Genomic DNA, 19,258 nt, shown 5'->3' with positions numbered 1-19,258 from the left:
TAGTATAGTTATTCTTCAGAAATACTTTCTTTTTTAATATTGTGGCAAGAAGTTTAAGTTCTCAAAGTATCTGATGCTATAGGGCATGATCAGAACAGATATGACAAAATAAAAATATTTATTAAAAGAAGATACCTCAATGACCATAATTATTAGGATTCATAAAAACTATATTGATGGGAAGAAATTAATTACTTTATTTTCTTCATGCAGTTATTCTGAACACTGCCAAAAAAACTCATAAAAGATGGAATATTCTTCCTAACTTTTTTATTTATTAGATAACTGTTATGCACCAGGGTCAAATAAAATGTAAACACAGATTACAATACTCAGGGGGTTATTATCAACTGGTTCTTAAAAATAAATTTTCACATGATATTTCCTTACAAGAATACGAGTTTTTCCAGTTCATGACTAAGTTATATAATCTACTTATTAAAATTTTAATTGAAACTATGCTTGAACTATACTCTCTGACTGACTTCCTGAAGAACTGACTCATTAGAAAAGACCCTGATGCTGGGAAAGACTGAAGGCAGGAGGAGAAGGGGCCGACAGAGGATGGGATGGTTGGATGGCATCACCCACTCGATGGACATGAGTCTGAGCAAGCTCTGGGAGTTGGTGATGGACAGGGAGGCCTGGCGTGCTGCAGTCCAAGGGGTCGCAAAGACTCGGACACGACTGAGTGACTTAACTGACTGACTGACTGATACTGTCTGAATATTTTTAAGTGGAGTATCCCCTTAAAAGGGGAAAAGAAGAACTACTGTGTCAGAGGCAGCAGAGAGCTCTGACTACCATTACCTCACCCTCTGCATTCCTCTCTAAATGTGGATTCTGTGGCACATCAACCAACACAAACGTAATTAGTGTGTCCTCTGGGGGCTGCACCTGCTTGGTTGGCTCCAGTCCTGTTTAAGGAAGGACGCTGTTACACAGATGATGGAAAAGAATGGCTGATAATTAACTTTTTTGCCATCTCCCATTCTGTGCAGAAGAGGAGAGAATCAATTATCTCTGGCCCTGCAAAAATCAGCGTGGACTTTCCCATAGTCACTCAAGACTAGAGCTTTACCACGACTTTGGGATACTCCTCCAGGGGGCACAACTCATGGCTTCGTTTACACAAGAACTCTTTCCGGGTTAGTACAGAACCAACTTGCACAACCATGAGTGGCCTTCCTGAAAAGACACCCTCCTTGTCTGTAAAATATACGTGAATTCGTATGAGCATCTCCACCCCTTAGAAAAGAAGTGCTTCACTCACTCACTAGAATTTCTTCTCTATAATTCACTTTATTGTGAACTCTCAAGCTTTGACCTAAATATGATGTTTATGAGCTTTCATTTTGATATAATTAAGGGTTAAGGGCCTGTGTTCAGAACATGTCCTTGTGTGAATGTCTAGTGACTGGCTGGCTGGAGGAGGGAATTTCCTTGGGAGCTGTTTTCAGGTAGTATAAAGGGAAGAGCAGTGGTTGTACAAAGAATAATGAACCTTTCACTACTTTTCTATACTCTATATTAAAATAGCAATATACTTCATCCAGTTAATGAAGATGATGCATTCTAGCAAAGGTATCCATTTATTTATTTATTCAGTAAAGATTATGGAATGACCACTGTGTGCTAGGCACTCAGTAGTAAACCAAACAAGACTTCTGCACTCAAATGGCTTCTCTTGGTATAAAAACACAGACAACAATCTACACAGTGTGCTAAATGTTGTGACAGATATTAGAGGATGGCCTGGGAGCTCCTAGAAAGGGCAGACAATTTATTCTGCAGGCCATGCAGGGTGAAAAAAGGATTCCAGAGTTGGCTCAGACCTGAAGGACATACAGGAGTTTTCCAGCTGTCGGGAGGATGGGAGCGGGGGTGGGATACGTGCAGGGAGAAGCATGGGGCTGGAGAGCAGGGAAACCGTTCAAAGAAAAAGGACCAAGACTACAGTGAGAATGAGGTCGCGAAGACAGGATAATGACATTTAATCAACACTTCTAACTGCCAAATGTGAGCCCGTACTTGCTGGACTTAACAAAGACTACGATCTGGGGGCTTCCCTAAGTGGCTCCGTGGTAAAGAATCCGTCTGCCAATGCTGGGGACACAGGTTTGGCCCCTGACCTGGGACGATCCCACAGGTCTCGGAGCGACACAACCACTGAAGCGCACGCACCCTGGAGCCCGCGCGCCGCGTCGGGCCGCCCGCACTCTGCAGCTTCTGAAAAGGCCGCGCACCAGCGGGCACCCCGCACAACCAGAAATAGGTAGTAAAAACGAGCAAGAGTTGGGCCCTGCCCGAGGAGACCGTGCATAACGGAGAAACTACTAATACATACATCACCATAAACAATGTTCTACTAAGGTCTGTGCAGCCAAGAAAGGTATTAACTCTTGTCGTCACAAACACCTGGAGAGCAGACATAGGGCAGGAGCACGAACGCAGGTGCCTCCCCCCAGCCCCCCGTGAACTCTGTGTGCCATAACTAGGCTCTACCACAAAAACCCAGCTGCTTCTCTTCCAGGCGCCTGCTGCTAAAAGACATTTTGTTCTCACTTGATTGGTTCATCAGAATGTCACAGGGACAAGTTTCTGAAACTCACTCAATTTTAAATATTTAATAAGTTGAGCTATGACCGAGGCCATTCACGACTGACCGGGAAGAGCAACAGCGAGGAACTTCTCAAGCTGCAAATGCAGGCTTGTGACTGAGATAGGGCTGTAGGTGAAGATACTGGTGACCAAGCAAATGGAGGTGAAACCCTGCAATCTTTTTCTCTGTAGCATGACTATAGTAGACGTGTTTGGTCAACGTCTTCTGTTGGGTATTGTGGCAAAATTCTTAGTCTTCTCACTAGACTGTTGCTTTGATCACCCATGGAGCCTTCCTGCAAAGCTGTTCATAGTAGGCAGTCAAAAAATATTTGTAGAATCAGTGTTAATTGCTAAGTAAATGGATGCCAGAAAAATTTCATACTGTGGACATTTGCCTATGTTCCTTATCATGCAAAAAAAAAAAAAAAAGCACTGGACCGGGAAGGGATATTCAGCCGCTGCAAGCAACTGTCCGCAGATCCAGAGGGAGACCAGCCATACACACGCTTCCCAAAGGAAAACGCGACGGACAGAAACGTTACTGCCCCTTTTAGGAACAAGCTCAGTCATGCAGTTTCTAGATATTATAGTAACAAGGATCTTTCTAGACGTGTATTTTGAACAAATCAAAATGTAATGGAGCAGGGCCCTAAGCTGCCTTCCGAGGACAGGCCCTCCCCACACCCTCTGTGGAGTCCTCTCTGAGGAAGGCAGCAGCATCTGAGGCATGCTCCCTGAGTTGCTTTACTGATGTGAAGCCTCTCGCTACCAAATGGAAGATGTTAACTACCTGATGACCGTGAGCGCATAAGCCCGGGCATGTGTTAACCCCTGTGACGCTGCCCTGTGACCTCATTTATCTGCCAACTGGAGAACTGCGCAGAGCTGATCACAAAGCCTGTGATCCCTCACCTAGCTTTTAAAAATGCCTTGCCAAATCCCTTCAGGGAACTCAAGCTTGGGGCTTCCTTAGAACATGAGCCACCTGTCTCCTGCATGGCCCTGCAATAAACCTTTCTCTGCTCCAAACTCTGACATTTTGGTTTGTCTGGCCTCACCGAGCAATGGGCAATTGAACTTGCACTAACAAAAGTGACTCAATTCAGCAAAATAGAGCACTTGTTTCATGAAGCAACAATAACAATTCTTACCAAAAATTCAGTTGAGATTTCAAAAGAAAATGCCCAAGAAACCAAACAATGTAAATACAGTTAAAAACTTACTGTGCTCAGCTGCTCAGTTGTGTCTGACTCTTTGTGACCCCGAAGACTGTAGCTCACCAGGCTCCACTGTCCATAGGATTCTCCAGGCAAGAATACTGGAGCGGGTTGCCATTTCCTCCAGGGCATCTTCCCAATCCAGGATCGAATCCAAATCCCTTGCATTGCAGGCGGATTCTTTACCACCGAGTCACTAGGGAAGCCCAATTACTAGACAGAAATATATAAATTTTGCTTCACTTAGCAATCTGGGAAACTGAGCTATTCAGGGCTTGCCTGTTGGCTCAGATGATGAATCTGCTTGCAATGCAGGAGGCCTGGGTTCAATCCCTGAGTCGGGAAGATCCCATGGAGAAGGGAATGGCAGCCCACCCCAGTATTCTTGCCTGGAGAATTCCATGGACAGAGGAGTCTGGTGGGCCACACTCCATGGGGTTGCAAAGAGTTGGACACAAATGAGTGATTCAAAATAGAATGGTGTATTTATATTTTTTTGATGCACGGATATGAGAATACATTTACAGATGTGAGAATTGGACCATAAAGAAGGCTGAACGCCAAAGAATTGATGTTTTTGAACTGTGGTATTGGAGAAGACTCTTGGGAGTCTCTTGGACTGCAAGAAGATCCAACCAGTCCATCTTAAAGGAAATCAGTCCTGAATATTCATTGGAAGGACTAATGCTGAAACTGAAGCTCCAATACTTCGGCCACCTGATGCGAAGAACTGACTCATTCAAAAAGACCCTGATGCTGGGAAAGACTGAAGGCAAAAGGAGAAGAGGGTGGCAGAGGATGAGATGGTTGGATAGTATCACTGATTCGATGGATATGAACCTGGGAAAACTCCAGGAGACAGTGAGGGACAGGGAGGCCTGGTGTGCTGCAGTCCATGGGGTGGCAAAGAGTCGGACATGACTTAGTGACTGAACAACAACAAAGATTACATGAGTAATTAGTGGCATATTGTTTTCACAAAATATTAATTTACTTATGTAACAAATCATAACTGAGAAAATTAATATCCAAAATAAAGATATATCATAAAAATAAGAGACCACAAATTCATTAAAAATGAATTTTATGAGTCCTCTCATATGAGGTCTATTTTTCATCCAGTTTCTTTAGTGCCTCTTATAAAACAGCACTACAAAATACTGTTGATGAAGAAACAATCCTTAGAAGCTACACAAGAGAGCCCAACTCTAGTTTTAATCAGAACTTTGATACCTCATTATAACCATGTGCTATTAGACAAGAGGTCCAGATAACTAGATGCTCAAAAAACAACTGAATGCCGTCATAAAAATAACTCTGAAATAGTGCAAAAGCATAAGATAGCTTTCCGGCACTAACCTCAAAATAAGGGCTTCACTTGTAGCCCAGTCAGTAAAGAATCTGCCTGCAACACAGGAGATGCAGGTTTGATTCCTGGGTCAGGAAGATCCCCTGGGAGAAGGAAATGGCAACCCACTCCAGTACTCTTACCTGGAGGATCCCATGGACAGAGGAGCCTGGTAGGTTCCCAGTCCATGGGGTCGCAAGAGTCGGACACGACTTAGCGACTAAACCACCACCAACCTCAAAACATGGTTTCAGACTCACTAACTAAGCACTGGCCAGGCTGGCCTGTGTAAATGAACTGCCTGGCACAAACCACAGAACAGAGATTGGTGTGCCACACCTCCTCCAGCAGTCTGGGAGCGCCTACTGGCCTGTTTTTAGAGTGTTTTAAAAAATATACTTAAAATACATGGGGTTACAAAGGAAACTAATTATAATGAATTATGCTTGTCAAATACGTTTTGGATATGCGGTAGAATAATAAGACTCACTGAATTAGATAACAAGGTCCAGTGACATATCTTAACTCACAGCTTCAAAAAGCTGATGAGCATGAACACTGTTTTGAGATCTCTGGGACAACTAATGTGATACAACAACATCTGTGATTTCAATGAATGACAGAGTCACAGGCAATGCAAATACTACCAAGATTTGTCACCTACACAACGGTAGGAAGAGTTTATAGCTTTATACAAAATATACTAGACTTCAGATCATTTTCAAAGGTCCAGGACCAAGTAATTTATATCTATGCTGCACAATTTCCTGTTGTCCCATCAGAAACTGCTAAACATAAAATCTCTCCTAGGATTTTAATCACAACGCCAACCCAAAAGGCTGCCTGGGATCCCAGTTTCTACGGGGCTCCCAGCCACCAACGGGCCTGGGCACAGGGACCCCTGGAAAGGGGGCACCGTGTCACCCCCGGCTCCCAGGCCGCGTCCCACGGCCCCCGCGGGCCCCTCACTCTGAGGCTGCCCCACCCCACGGCCCCTGCGGGCCTCCCTCCTTAGTGCCTCCAAGTCCACTGTTTGCTCCTGGCCCGCGTGCTCTTCTTCCCCAGGACTGGGGCTGTTGATCTTCTCATCATTTTGAACGCAGGATGAGAAAACACAGGCGATGCCTCTTTCTCTCTGTGGCTCTGCTTTAAATATGACTTCTGTACATTTGCTCCTGTCACCTTAATTGCTGCAGATTGAATTGAGCTTATCTCCCGCCCAGGAGTTAGCACAGGCAACGCAGCTGAAAAGCTCTAATCTGATCAGATCCTGCGGCCCTCAGACTTCCTGGCACAAAGATTAGGAGCCCAACTGCTCTCCCCACCAATGGCAGCTTTTTCTTAAATGGAGATGCTATTAGGTGACTGTAGGTTTATGTGGGAAACACCCTGGCCTGGCAGGATGTGCACTGAAGGATCAAACACACAGGGTAAAAAGCCCCAAGTAACATGCTTCCGAAATCAAGTCCTGAGGGCTGCCAGGATAAATCATGCCGCTACACACAGAGTTACATTTAAATGAATTCTGCTGTGCCTTGCATAAATCCACCACTCCTAAGCTTCATTCACGCTTTTTCTTATTTCATTCATGGTGTCTTTGTCTATATTGTTGCTTTTTCTATGAACTCTCCCAAAGAGTACTAAATTCATATGCTTAAATAGACAGTGTCACAGAGCATTACCGGCACCTGTTAAATCTGTAAGCCAGGAGAGAGGGAGGGAACCATGGATCACTGTGGGCGCTGGCCAAGGCGAACATGAAAAGCCCGACCCAAAGGTATATAAGTTGGCCAACAGCATAGAGTTTATTCAATCATCCATCTGACGGATACAGTGACTGCTTTGCTTTCTATCAGAATAGCTTCCAAGATGGAGCCCCACCCAGCATGTTCTGCATTGGACATGCGTCTCCCATCTCTCTGCCCTTCACCTGCTGATTTCCTATTTCCTACTTAAGATTCAGCTCAAAAGGCTTAATAAAGCCTTAATAAAGCTTTATTAATAAATAAAGCTCTTAATAAAGCTCCCTGAAGTCATTTCTGGCATAGAAGATCCCTTTAATTTGTAACCAATGGACTGTGTTTATGCCCCAGTTATAGCATTTATGAATCCTTACAGCCAAATTTGTGACCAGTCCGTAGTAAATGCAAAGTACTTTGTGATAGGTTTTCTCTGTACTACTGATTCTTATCTTTGTATTTTTATCTCTTGCTCTCCTTTGTTTTTTTAAAACTTGTGACAGTATGGTTGTCTCTCTAAGCTCCAATACACACTTTTGGAGGTGATGGTAGTATTACAAATAATATTTGGATCCCTATTAGTTTTATTTTCCCTATTCTAGACTGTGAGCTCCTTGAGAAGGACGAAAAATTCCTCTGGTTAACAAGGTGGGGTGTGTGTGTGTGTGTGAGAGTCACTTAGTCGTGTCCGACTCTTTGTGACCCAATGAACTGAGAAGAGAATAAAGTGGGTAGTGAATCTGATATATAGCAGGATGAGGCCAGACTATAAGGGGTTTTTTTGGTCATGTTTAAAAGCACTTACTTGAACTAAAAGTAGTAAGTAGCCTTCCTGGCTAAGCTGTGATCAAATCTGTGCTTTAAACATTGATGGATGGACGAAAGTGAAACTAATACCAGTAGGAGTCTACTGCAATGGCAGAGAATGTGAAGGCTCAAAAGGCCAGAAGCAATGGGAAGAGAGACATACACAGTATATACGAAAGAGACACGGCTTTTCGTGGGTGAACGGTATTCCTCGGTGCGCTTTCCTTCTTCGTTTTCTGCTGTGGACACTCGTGTCACGTCCTCTCCGGGAACGCATGCTCCTCCGCCTGCCGGCTCCCACCTGAGCCTGCTGCGCTGCCCAGGGGCTCCGATCAGGTGTCCCACGTCTCTTCCCAGCGCTCACCAGCCTAATGTGTTAGCGTGTAAGCAGGCTAGAATCACAACCCCAACCCAACAGTAAGTCCTCTAACTTTGTTCCTCTTCCTTTCTGTTGTGACTATTCTAGGTCCTTTGACCCTTCTGCAGCTTGAGTCTTTATGCTTCTGAGGAAGAGAGAAACTTTTTCTAAAACAACCCTTTTATGTGACTCTAGATCTTATTCCCTCAGGGTCTTCTCTGGGATGTTGTTCCAAATAAAAGTCCCTCTCAGATCTCTCCTGCTTCCCTATCCAGCAGGCTCCTTCCCATCAGCAAATTAACGTGTTACCAGCAAGCCAGTTTAAAACAGTAACTAAGCCTCCATTTATCCTATGTCTCTTTCTACTGCCTCACTTATTTTTCCCTTTATAGTCAAGCTTCTAAAAAAGCAGACTTTAATCTACTCCAAATCAAAGAATGTTTTGTTTATATGTAGCCAGATAAAACTGCATAAAGAGAAGATGTATTTATATTTACACATATATGCACACATTCATGCTTAAGTTAAGCCACACTTAAGCAGAATAAAATATTATGTCACTAATTTGAAGTTTCATTTTTAAATATTAAGAATATTGGCATTTGCTTACATAGCAGCAGTGTGGTATGTTAGAAAAATCATACATTGGAATCTGACATACTAGAGTTTAGTTCCCTTTAATTATTGCTGTTGTTATTAGATCCACTGTAAACTGAGTGACCTAATGGTGGTTAATAGACCTCTCTGATCCTCAGTTATCTGGTCTACAAAATATATATATCAAGGCCTACGTTGTATATGTGTTGCTGTTGAGAATTAAATGAGATCATAGTTAGTAAAATGCTTTGCCACTGCCAGGACCCCAAAAGGCACTCAAAAACGGCTCTCATTATAGTGACTAATTATCCTTTCAGACAGTAAGATTTTACATTTCTTCATTTCAACATTAGTCTTCACAAATTCAGATGTGTTCTGAGTTTGGTTAACCATAAAACCAACCATGACACAACTCCATGAAGACTGGAGAAAAGCCCTAATGTCCATTTCTAGGATTTTTTCCTAATGACAGTGTCCTGACAATTCCATTTATTTTCACCAAGAGCAGAGACCCAGGAATGCTGAAGCAGAAATGACCATCAGGACTGAAATACCAGGGACTCTGTCAGGTAATTAATGAGCTAAATGCATAATCCCCAAATATAGCCACTACTTCTCCTGCATATTCACAACTGATTATTTTCTTGCAAGAGAATATTTTCAGTTTGGGGAAATGAAAAACGAGTTGTAGTCAGACAGATGTGAGTTTCAGGCCTGACTGTATGACCTATCAATTTCTACAGTTTGTGGTCTTAAAAAAAATGAGAATAACAATGCCTTAGAAAGCCTGAAAGATGACTGAGTGACTTAAAGACTTTTTTGCACAGGACCGAGCAATACAAGGCCACGTGGCTTCCCTGCTGGCTCAGATGGTAAAGCGTCTGCCTGCAGTGCGGGAGACCCAGGTTGGATCCCTGGTTTGGGAAGAGCCCCTGGAGAAGGAAATGGCAACCCGCTCCAGTATTCTTGCCTGGGAAATCCCATGGATGGAGGAGCCTGGTGGGCTACAGTCCACAGGGTTGCAAAGAGTCGGACACGACTGAACGACTTCACTTTCACTTTTCAAGCAATACATCAGGGATTCTTCATAAACAAAACAAACAGCAGTTTATTCTCTTGTAAATAATTTGAAAGGGGCTAACTGGATTTAAAAAGAAAGACAATGAGGCCATATGGGGAGGAAGAGCTGGACCAGAAGACAGACCGACTGCCTGTCTGGGGAAGATCATCTACCATCCTCAGGTTCCACATCTGTGGAGTGGGACAGTGCTTTTCATCCTGCTTGTCCCAAAGGGTTAGCATAAAAGAGGAAGACACACTGCTGGCTGTGAAAAGACTTTTCAAACTATATGTACTGAATTTTTGCTCTCAGTAGTGGTGCGGTGGACAAGCCTACAGCTAAGAACAATGAAAACAAGCTAAATAAAATACAAAGTATACTTGAAGACACCACAGAGCTACCAAGGAAGTGAAGGCTTTAGGAGCCAAGCTCTAGAAGAGAAGAAAAACACAGAAAAGCAACCTGATATCTGATGCTTATGCTTTTTCTTTAAAGGAATTAAAAATCAGCAGCTGACAGGCCACCTTACACAGTAGAGGGAACAGAAGCTTGGCATTTAGGATCTGCCAAGGAAGGGGATCCTTGGCAAAAATCCCCTGGCTTCAACTGGGACCCTTAAAGGGCAAAACCTATGAGTAAGAGTTGACAAGAAATAGATTTGCTTTCAGGAAACCCAGCTTTGAATCAGTCCAATGCCTGATTAGATTAAAGTGATCTGTTCTTTACCTTAACTGCCTACTGAAGCAAAATAAAATTTGCTTTTTTGAGGCAACAGCATTTAAAGCCTCAAATTCTAAAACCTTTTATACATAATGTTTGGCATGTGAACAAGCATAGCCTGGCAAGCAAAAATACAAGGAGAAAGCAGAAAAAAGACAAATTTAAAAATTCACAAGATATTCTGATACTAGAGTTAGACAAAAATTGGGAAAAGAAAACAAAAAAACATTAAAAAATTTTAATTAGAAGAGCAGAAGGATACTACTAATTAGTTGCTTTATAATACAATCATTTTCTGGAAAAAAAATGGAAATTTACTCTTAAGCAATCTCATACCTTATCCACTTGAAAAGCTCAATAAATTTATAAGAATTGTAACTAGATTGAGAAAGATGGAAAAGAAAATGTTCTGGAGATTTCTTTATTTCATGATATTGTAATTTTGTGCAGATTTTTGGGGGGAATTTCCTTGGGCACAAAATATCACTGATTTTATTCCAAAACCTGTAATTCATTGTCCCATGCAATTTACTATTCATATGCTACATGAAACAGCAGATTTCACTTGTACTTATCAGGTTTAGGTTTTTAACAGCAACATAGATCTTTTGCTAATAAAATACAATCATATACCATTTGACTACAATGGGCTAATATAATTATCTCTTCATCAATTGCTCCATTAGTTCATTCATTAGATATTATTAGAGTCATCATTAGACCAGGAATGAATTTATGTTATTACAATTAAATAAATTTGGATTTTGACCTAAGTACAGGAAAAAGAGACCATAGTATGATTTTGATCTCTCAGGAAAGAAAGCAATAAGTGGATAATAATGCAGGATATATTTTCAGTTTGACCCAAATTTAAAGATAACTGTAGGATTAAGTAACTTAATGGAGAAACCACATTCATCTCAGATATGGCAACAGACATGTGCACAACTTTCGGTGGGGGGTGGGGAAAGTCTATCATCTAAGACCACTAAGAGTTTATAGAGTAGTTGGTTGAGTGCTTTAATGGCTGTCTGCCATTCTTTAGATGTCCTCTGCTAAATCTGAATATTTCATTCATTTATCATTATAAATGAAATTTATTGACATTTAGTTTTTCATTCTTATCTATAGCTGAATTAATTCTATTCCATCAAAATCAGCTCGACTACAAGATAAGAGACCCAGAAAGGCTGGGGAGAAAGGGAAGAGAGATCCCTATTTCCAAAATGACTGAAACAAACAGAGGTAAGAAGGTACATAGCAAATACTATTTACTTAATTGTGAAAATTCCTGTCCTGGAATTATTTACAAAGAACAGGAGGTTTCTCTCTGGTAGACCACGATTAGCAGGGAAATATGTCAGTCTTCCTTAGGGAGACCTCACGGCTCCAGAGCAAGCAGGATCTAACTGTAATTTGACTCTATTAATGTACCTGAAGAAGGAATATGTCCATGAAAGAGTGAGCTAACGAAGCGCTGAGAAAGGACAACTATGGACAAATTTAGGCAACATTCAAATGAACTGGTCCAGAAGAGTCTTGACTAAGCACAAGGGAACACGATGGTTTTAAGACAAAGCTGTCCTTACAGCGGATCAGAGTGTCCCGGCTTCCTCAGCATCACACAACAGCTTCAGATTTGTTCTGAGGTTCAGAGAAGTTAAGCAAACCACTCTGAGTCAGGGTTTACAACATGAGTCCAAATGATTATAAACCAAATCCCACAAGAAGTGTATGTGGAGGCTACCTATGCTTACGTATCTCAGGTGATTCATTTATCTGTAAAGAATGAACACAGTCTAAATGCTATAATTCTAAAAATCTGGTTATTCACATAACCTGTTCTAAGGAAACTTTAATATGCATCTGAACAAAATTATGTATCTGTTGAAGATATATATGTGGCTCCAATCAAGGCCATTTTGCTCCTTCCAATCTGAAGGTCAAAATCCGCACTGTGTAACATTAAAAGCAGACAGACCTTTGGAAATGGAGCTTCCCAGGTGGTTAAGTGGTAAAGAACCCGCCTGCCAATGCAGGAGACATGGTTCGATCCCTGCATCAGGAAGATCCCTGGAGAAGGAAAGGGAAAACCACGCCAGTATTCTTGCCCGGAGAATTCCAAGGACAGAGGAGCCTAGTGGGCTACAGTCCACGGGGTCACAAAGAGTTGGACAGGACTTAGTGACTAAACAACAACAGTGAAAAGTTTGAAGACTTCTGCAAGCTCTTGAAGAGGCAGCAACTTTAGCCGGGTGGAGCTGGGGAGGGGGAATGGGGGGCATGCCTTTCTCCAGCACATTCTAAACCTGCTTGCCTTAGGCATCTTTCTCCTCAGAGGCCATCACCGCAGCAGCTGCTCATGTACTCATCCTGCAGCAACTGTTTACTGAGAATTTACTGCGCTCCAGGCGTTCAGGCTACATCAGTGGTCCTTACCCTCTCTTCTGCCTTCGGTCCACTTAGCTCTTCACCCATTCTTCAACCAATAAGATGTTTACACCACAGAAACTGCAGTTTCTTAACATTTCTAATATAAGCCTACTCAGTTTCTTTGTCTTCTTCCAGATTCATTTTTGTTTAATTACCCTGATCAGCACAGCAAAGAGCTTCCAAGATCACATCAGGGCAAACAGGGAATTCCGAGATGAGGAGGGTGGGAGAGCTATGGAAACTTAAAGCATGCACAAACTTAAAACGTGCACAAATAACGCGTCTGTGTTATGCTCCATCAGATTTCTGTACATGCTCCCTGCCACCCTCAAACCTCCACCTTGAGTGATGAATGTATGAACAGACAACTAAAATTGGCTATAATTGGATATAATAGAACATATTTTTCTCTGCAACTTGGAACTCTTTAAAGAGCCTATAAAAGAAAGTGGGCCTAGAAACAATCATTTGGAGAGAATTGATTTTCATGAGCTTTGAATCATAACAAAGAATACTATTAACACATGCCTAACTATCTATAATTTTCATCAAATACTTTCTCACAAAATATTCTCTTAAATCTTACTGTTGAGCTTAGATTTAGTAAGACTTTTGAAATTGTTTTGTATCTAGAAAGTAGATGTTTTTAAAAGTAAATAGAACAATGATTTTTTCATTCACTAAGCATCCCAAATTTTCATTTACCCACCTCTTATCAAATATTTAAGAACTATCCTAGTAGAAGTTATCAACTGGTATAACATGTCATTATGAAGAATTTCAGGAGAAATTTCCCTTCAGTTATTTTTGGTGATTGGATGCAAAACTGTACTGTAGTTATATTTCTAGGACCCACTCACCTGTCAAACAGCTCTCCTCCTGTGACGAGTTCTAAGACCAGACTGATTTCTGTAGGGGTTTCAAATATCTCTTTAAGTTTTATCTGGGAAAAGATATAAAAAAATCACAAATTCTTTATTTTCATCTTTAGGAAATCATTAAAACTATGGCTACAACAGCACTGTCTGTGATAGCAACGCGTTGGATCATGGTTAATAAAGGTTCCTTATTCCAGTAGCAGGCAGTCATTTGTCACTCTCCAGTTGTTTCTTTATCAGTCACCTCATTTGTTCAAAGATCCTTTTGAACTTTTATATTTTTCCTTTTGATAGCTAAAGATATCTGCCCTAGAAGCACTTCCTAAATTTTGCCAAATCATCCAAATGTTTGAATTTCAACCGAATTTTAAAAAAACAAACCAGAAGCAAACAAAACTTCCTAAATCATTTGAAACCATCATGATTGGTAGAGATGCAAACGTTTCTTTCTCTCAGAACAGGACTTCAATTAGGGGTCTGAGACAGAACAGACCAGGTTAAATTCTATCAGCATAGAAAGGGAATCCCTTAACAGATAAAGAGTTGCTAGTAGATAAAAGAATACTCAGAAAAGTAACAGATACAGTGATTTGACTGATCATAACAGGGTTTTCATGATATTCAGATAATCCATCCAACTTTGGATATTTTCTTCTGAGAATCAAGTGACCAGGACTGATATATATATATTTAAGGAAAATTTCATATTGACTTCTTTTTGAAAGAAATAAGATAGATTATGTAAAAATGATGACTGTATACGGCAAATTTTGCCAATTGCTTACCCAAAGCCCTTCTCTCCCTACTGTACTGCAAACAGAACTCTTGTTTGGGGAAGCAAGGTACCTAGTCTCAAATTATGGATTATGGTTAGTCTTAGCCATTTATGATAACCCAGGTCCTTAATTTTCCAGTCTTCATGCAGTTTAGGGTGATTGTGTGACCAGCTGTGGCCAGTAAAATCTGAAGAGAATTCTGCAACTGGAAATTCTGGAAAAGCGTTTACTCTTTTTATCAGACTCTGCTGGTTAAACCGTTCGGCTCCCTTCTGTCTTGAACACAGACCTGGAGACTTGTTTAGACTGTAGAGCAGCCGCATCAGGGGCCGCGAGGGAGAAGCAAGGAGGCGAAAGCTGCGCCCTGAAGACGGGAGAGCGGGAGCCCCCGGTGGTACAGTGGCTAAGGGGCCTCCCTGGTGGCTCAGCGGGTAAAGAACCCATCTGCAGTGCAGGAGACCCCGGTTTGATTCCTGGGTCGGGAAGATGCTCTGGAGAAGGGATAGGCTACCCACTCCAGTATTCTTGGGATTCCCTGGTGGCTCAGTTGGTAAGAATCCACCTGCAGTGAGGAAGACCTGGGTTCGATCCCTGGGTTGGGAAGATCCCCTAGAGGAGGGCATGACAACCCACTCTAGTATTCTTGCCTGGAGAATCCCCATGGACAGAGGGGCCTGGTGGGCTACAGTCCACGGGGTCACAAAGAGTCAGACACGACTGAGTGACTAAGGACACAGAGCACAGTGGTTGGGACTCCATGCTTCCAATGCAGGGGGCTCGATCCCAAGTTGGGATCAGGAATAAGGACAAAAGATGGGAGAACCAATGGATGAGTCTTGGATGACATCACTGAGGAGCTGAACTGTTGCTAACAACTGCCTGCCTTCTGATTTCTTATAAGAAAAATATTTGTTTAGACCACCATATTCAAGTTTTCTGATATTTACAACTGAATTGCTAACTAATAAAGAACTTATAAGCACTTGGCCTTGAGCCGAAGCATGCTGGTCATCCTCTGAGACACCACAAATTTCTCAGTGAAATGAGTAAAATATTTTAAGTAACTGGCTCACTTTATAAAAATAAGTTGTGGCCTGGAAAATGGTTTTGTTCTTTTCACTTTATTGGCTCAAGTAAGCTTCCCCCAGCCCTCTCCCTCAGTGCCTTTATCTGGACATAGCCAAGAGCAGAGCTTCCGAGCACGTTTTATTTTCTCTATTCAAGCACATTATTTATTTGAATCTTTGCATTGTTTCTGAAGCAAATACTCTCTCACAGGAGACTCAAATGACTTTGGAAAGCAATGCATTTTCTTCACAGGCATTTTCAGCAATGGCATATTAATAAGACAGGCACACAAAAGGAAAAAGCCTGTGTTTTATTAGAGTGAAAAAAAGCTCTCCAATTTTAGTTATCCTCATGCATGAAAATAACAATGGTATATATTGCGGGTGTGCCCATTTTGAAACTCTTTCAAGGGGTATTATTCTTAAGATTTATTCAGTTAAAGAATTGAAAAACAAGATCAGATAAGGACAAGAATTAGGCCAAGGTGGCTACTTACTGGCAGTGAAAGAATCTCCTTCTTATCATCAGAATGGACAGTAAAGAACAAAAATCTCATTCTGCAACTTTGCAGATTATTTGAAATAGTAGGCTAAAAACCACTTACAATGTTTGGATGTGAGAGGCGAAGAAGAACTCCTATCTCAGTTCTTACGATTTTTTTGTCCACCTAAAAGGCAAAATGAGAGAAACTGAAGGATATCCCACCTTAGAAATGTCTTCATTGTAGCAGAGAATCAGAAACAGCAGTAACCACTGGATGAATCAGGTCAATGGCACAGGTGAATTTCTAAGCTTTTTTCTTATGTTACCTCCCTCCCTTTCTGCCCAGCTGCATGTCTTTCCCCTCTGCTTCAGACATGAAGGGAACTAGCTACAAATACGGGTCACAACTCGTCAGACCCTTTATGTGGCTCCTCTGCTGTCAAAAGTCATCCCTATCACCACTCAGGCACAAGTTCATCTCAACGTCCTCCTTCTCTTCCTTTCTTTTAAAAGCCTTGATTCAAACGCACTGGAGCTGTCAGCCACTTTACCTGCTTGTTTCCCACGGAAGTGAGCGTTATCACCCGGCCCGACCAGTCAGAGGACTCGCTCTGCAGCCGAAGTGACTGAGGCAGAGAATCAACGACCCAAGTCCAAGTCATCAGAACCAGGCCTCCCCCAACAGTTTACTCAAATAATCAACAAAGCATTCTCTTTTCCTCGCAAATTGGGAGAGAAAAAGAGGATGGAGTCGGCCACTACCAGGGACTGTTACTGATGCCCTTTGGAGACCACGTCCCTGAAAACGGAGCCGACGCTGCTAGAGAGGAAGAGTGAGCACCGCTGACTGTGTGACCCCCTGGGTTCAGTCACTCACAGGCGAGTCTGCGCTCTGAGCTTTCCTACTGTGTGAGCTACCGAATCTCCTCTTTCACTGACACTACCTGGAGCTGCTTGATGCCACCAGTGATGTAAGCTGAAGCAAAGTAAAGGAGTCTAAGGAAATAGTGATTCTAGTTGATATGGAAGCCTGGAGTACAGATTTGGATAAAACAGTTCCTCAGACCTATGTTTTCTGGGATGGAAGAGGGCATACAGCTTTCATCACATTCTCCAAATATCTCAGGCAGAGGAAAGCTTACAAATATGAGCCATTTGACAAAAAGAAAACATGTTCATTAGAACCAGGGGAGTCAAGGATCTCTCGTGAATGTATATGTAATAAATGCATACCACATAGTAAGGGTTTAATACAGTTTTGTATGTGCTCAGGCTCATATTAAACAATGCCAGGCATATGAAAAAACAAATAAAAGTGATCTTTTTCAGAGGAAGATTATAATCTAATTTTGGGCATAAAACTCCTCTATAAAATGCCATAAGAAGAAGACCATAAGCTGTAAACAAGTTGTGTTTTAAAAATTTCATTGTTCAGTGGAGGATCATGTTTCTATGAGTCAGAACATTGCTGTCACTCAAACAGTGGGCTAACTCTAAAAGGCTCTGAAGCTATTAGCCATTAAAAGTCACACTATTGTTAAAATAAAGTGAAGAAAGACTTGCTCGAGTGTGCACGGGCGGTGCTGGTGTGAGGTGTGGGCCGCTGGTGGCATCCAGGAGCCTGACCCATGGCATGTAGACCACACGGTTTGGGGGCGACGTGGTGTTAGAGGAAAACGCTATACGAGTTAACATACCAAGTGAAACAAATCACCTATTTCATGAAAATTTGCTATTGAACAAAAGAGACTCTACTTGCATCAGATGGGAGATCCCTGACAGAGAGCGGCATTGCTAAAGCAGGCCGACACTGACAGATTTCTTCCGAAGAGCTCCTGGCTCACACTCCATTTCAGCTCTGCAGATGCTATTGAGGAAAATCTCCATACACATAATAATTTTTTAATTACTTTAAAAATGTAACACTTTTTCTATCTTTGCTAAGGCATAAATGATATACAAAAACCCACACATAATCAATGTATACAATGTGGTGAGTCTGGACACAAGTTCCCATCACCATAATCAACGTAATAAATACATCCATCACCTCCAAAAGTTTCCCTTGTCCCTTTGTTGTGTGTGTGTGTGTGTTGGCGGGGGGGGGGGGGGGGGGAGTTAAGAACACTTAATGTGAAATCTACCCTCTTAACAAATTTTTAAGCAAACAGTATCTTACTGTTAACTACAGGCAATGTGCTGTACAGTAGCTCTCTGGACCTTTCTGACCTTGTATAACTTGATGCCCACTGAACAGCAACTCTCCACGCCCTCCCCAGCCATCCTTCAGGAAGCACAAGCCTGCTCTCTGCTTCCATGAGTCTGACTATCTCAGATGTCTCATGTAAGAAGGATTCATCCAGTGAATATGCATTTTTTTTTTAATCACAATCTTCTCCATAGGACAACTTGAATTTCCTCACTAATACAAATATATATATATTTTTTTTCATTATTGTGTGATGTTTAAAAAAATTTCAGAACATGAGTGTCTCTAAGATTTGTTAACAGTCGAACCTATGTTTCTTATTACACATTTAATGTTCATGTAATACAAGGTTTTCTTGTTTTCATAATTTTGATCCATTTAAAATAAGTATCAGAGATATCCTTTAACTCTTTTCACATGATATAGTAAAATCTTTTAATACCAATATGAATTTTAAGCAAATCTATTTATTTTAATTAATTTAATTGGAGGCTAATTACTTTACAATACTGTGGTGGTTTTATCATGTTATATCAATACATTAAATATCGGGATGCCTTCAAAAATTAGTTCTTTGAAAACTATCTTAACTCTGGAAATATTCATAGCAGATTAGATTATTTGGAATAACACACTTCTACTGTAGTTGTTTGTTTTTAATTCAGAATTAATTTTCTTTAAAGTTAATTTTGCAAAGGGTAATTATTTTCCCACTATACTTAAGATTAGTAGCTCTCAAAGTATGATTGGAGGACCCTTCTGGGTCCCTAAGACTCTTTTCAGGGTATATAAAAGGCCCTTTTCCAACTATGCAGCTGGGTGAGACTAGATTTTTTTTTTTCCTATACTTGAAACAAAACAAATTGAATGCAGAAGTAGTTGAGAATTAAACTGTCTTCTATTGAGCCAGATAATAAAGAGATTTACAAAATAATGACACTCTTCTAAGTATTTTTATCTT

General features: G+C 41.4%; 1 protein-coding gene across 2 annotated transcripts in view; it reads right to left on the bottom strand.

Moving 5' to 3' along the window:
- CAMK4 (calcium/calmodulin dependent protein kinase IV) overlaps positions 1-19,258 on the bottom strand; it is a 253,686-nt gene that overhangs the window by 81,335 nt on the left and 153,093 nt on the right. For both annotated transcript variants that reach the window (XM_043913774.1, XM_043913775.1), the window contains 2 exons: positions 16,210-16,272; positions 13,744-13,826 (listed from right to left, as the gene is read on the bottom strand). In XM_043913774.1, coding sequence (XP_043769709.1) covers positions 13,744-13,826; positions 16,210-16,272 — 146 coding nt within the window. The remainder of the gene's footprint in view (positions 1-13,743; positions 13,827-16,209; positions 16,273-19,258) is intronic.

Source organism: Cervus elaphus, chromosome 9, assembly GCF_910594005.1.
Source record: "Cervus elaphus chromosome 9, mCerEla1.1, whole genome shotgun sequence".
NCBI classification, from domain to species: domain Eukaryota; kingdom Metazoa; phylum Chordata; class Mammalia; order Artiodactyla; family Cervidae; genus Cervus; species Cervus elaphus.
Note: the sequence above shows the minus strand (reverse complement) of the source record. Positions and strands in the feature narration are given on the sequence as shown.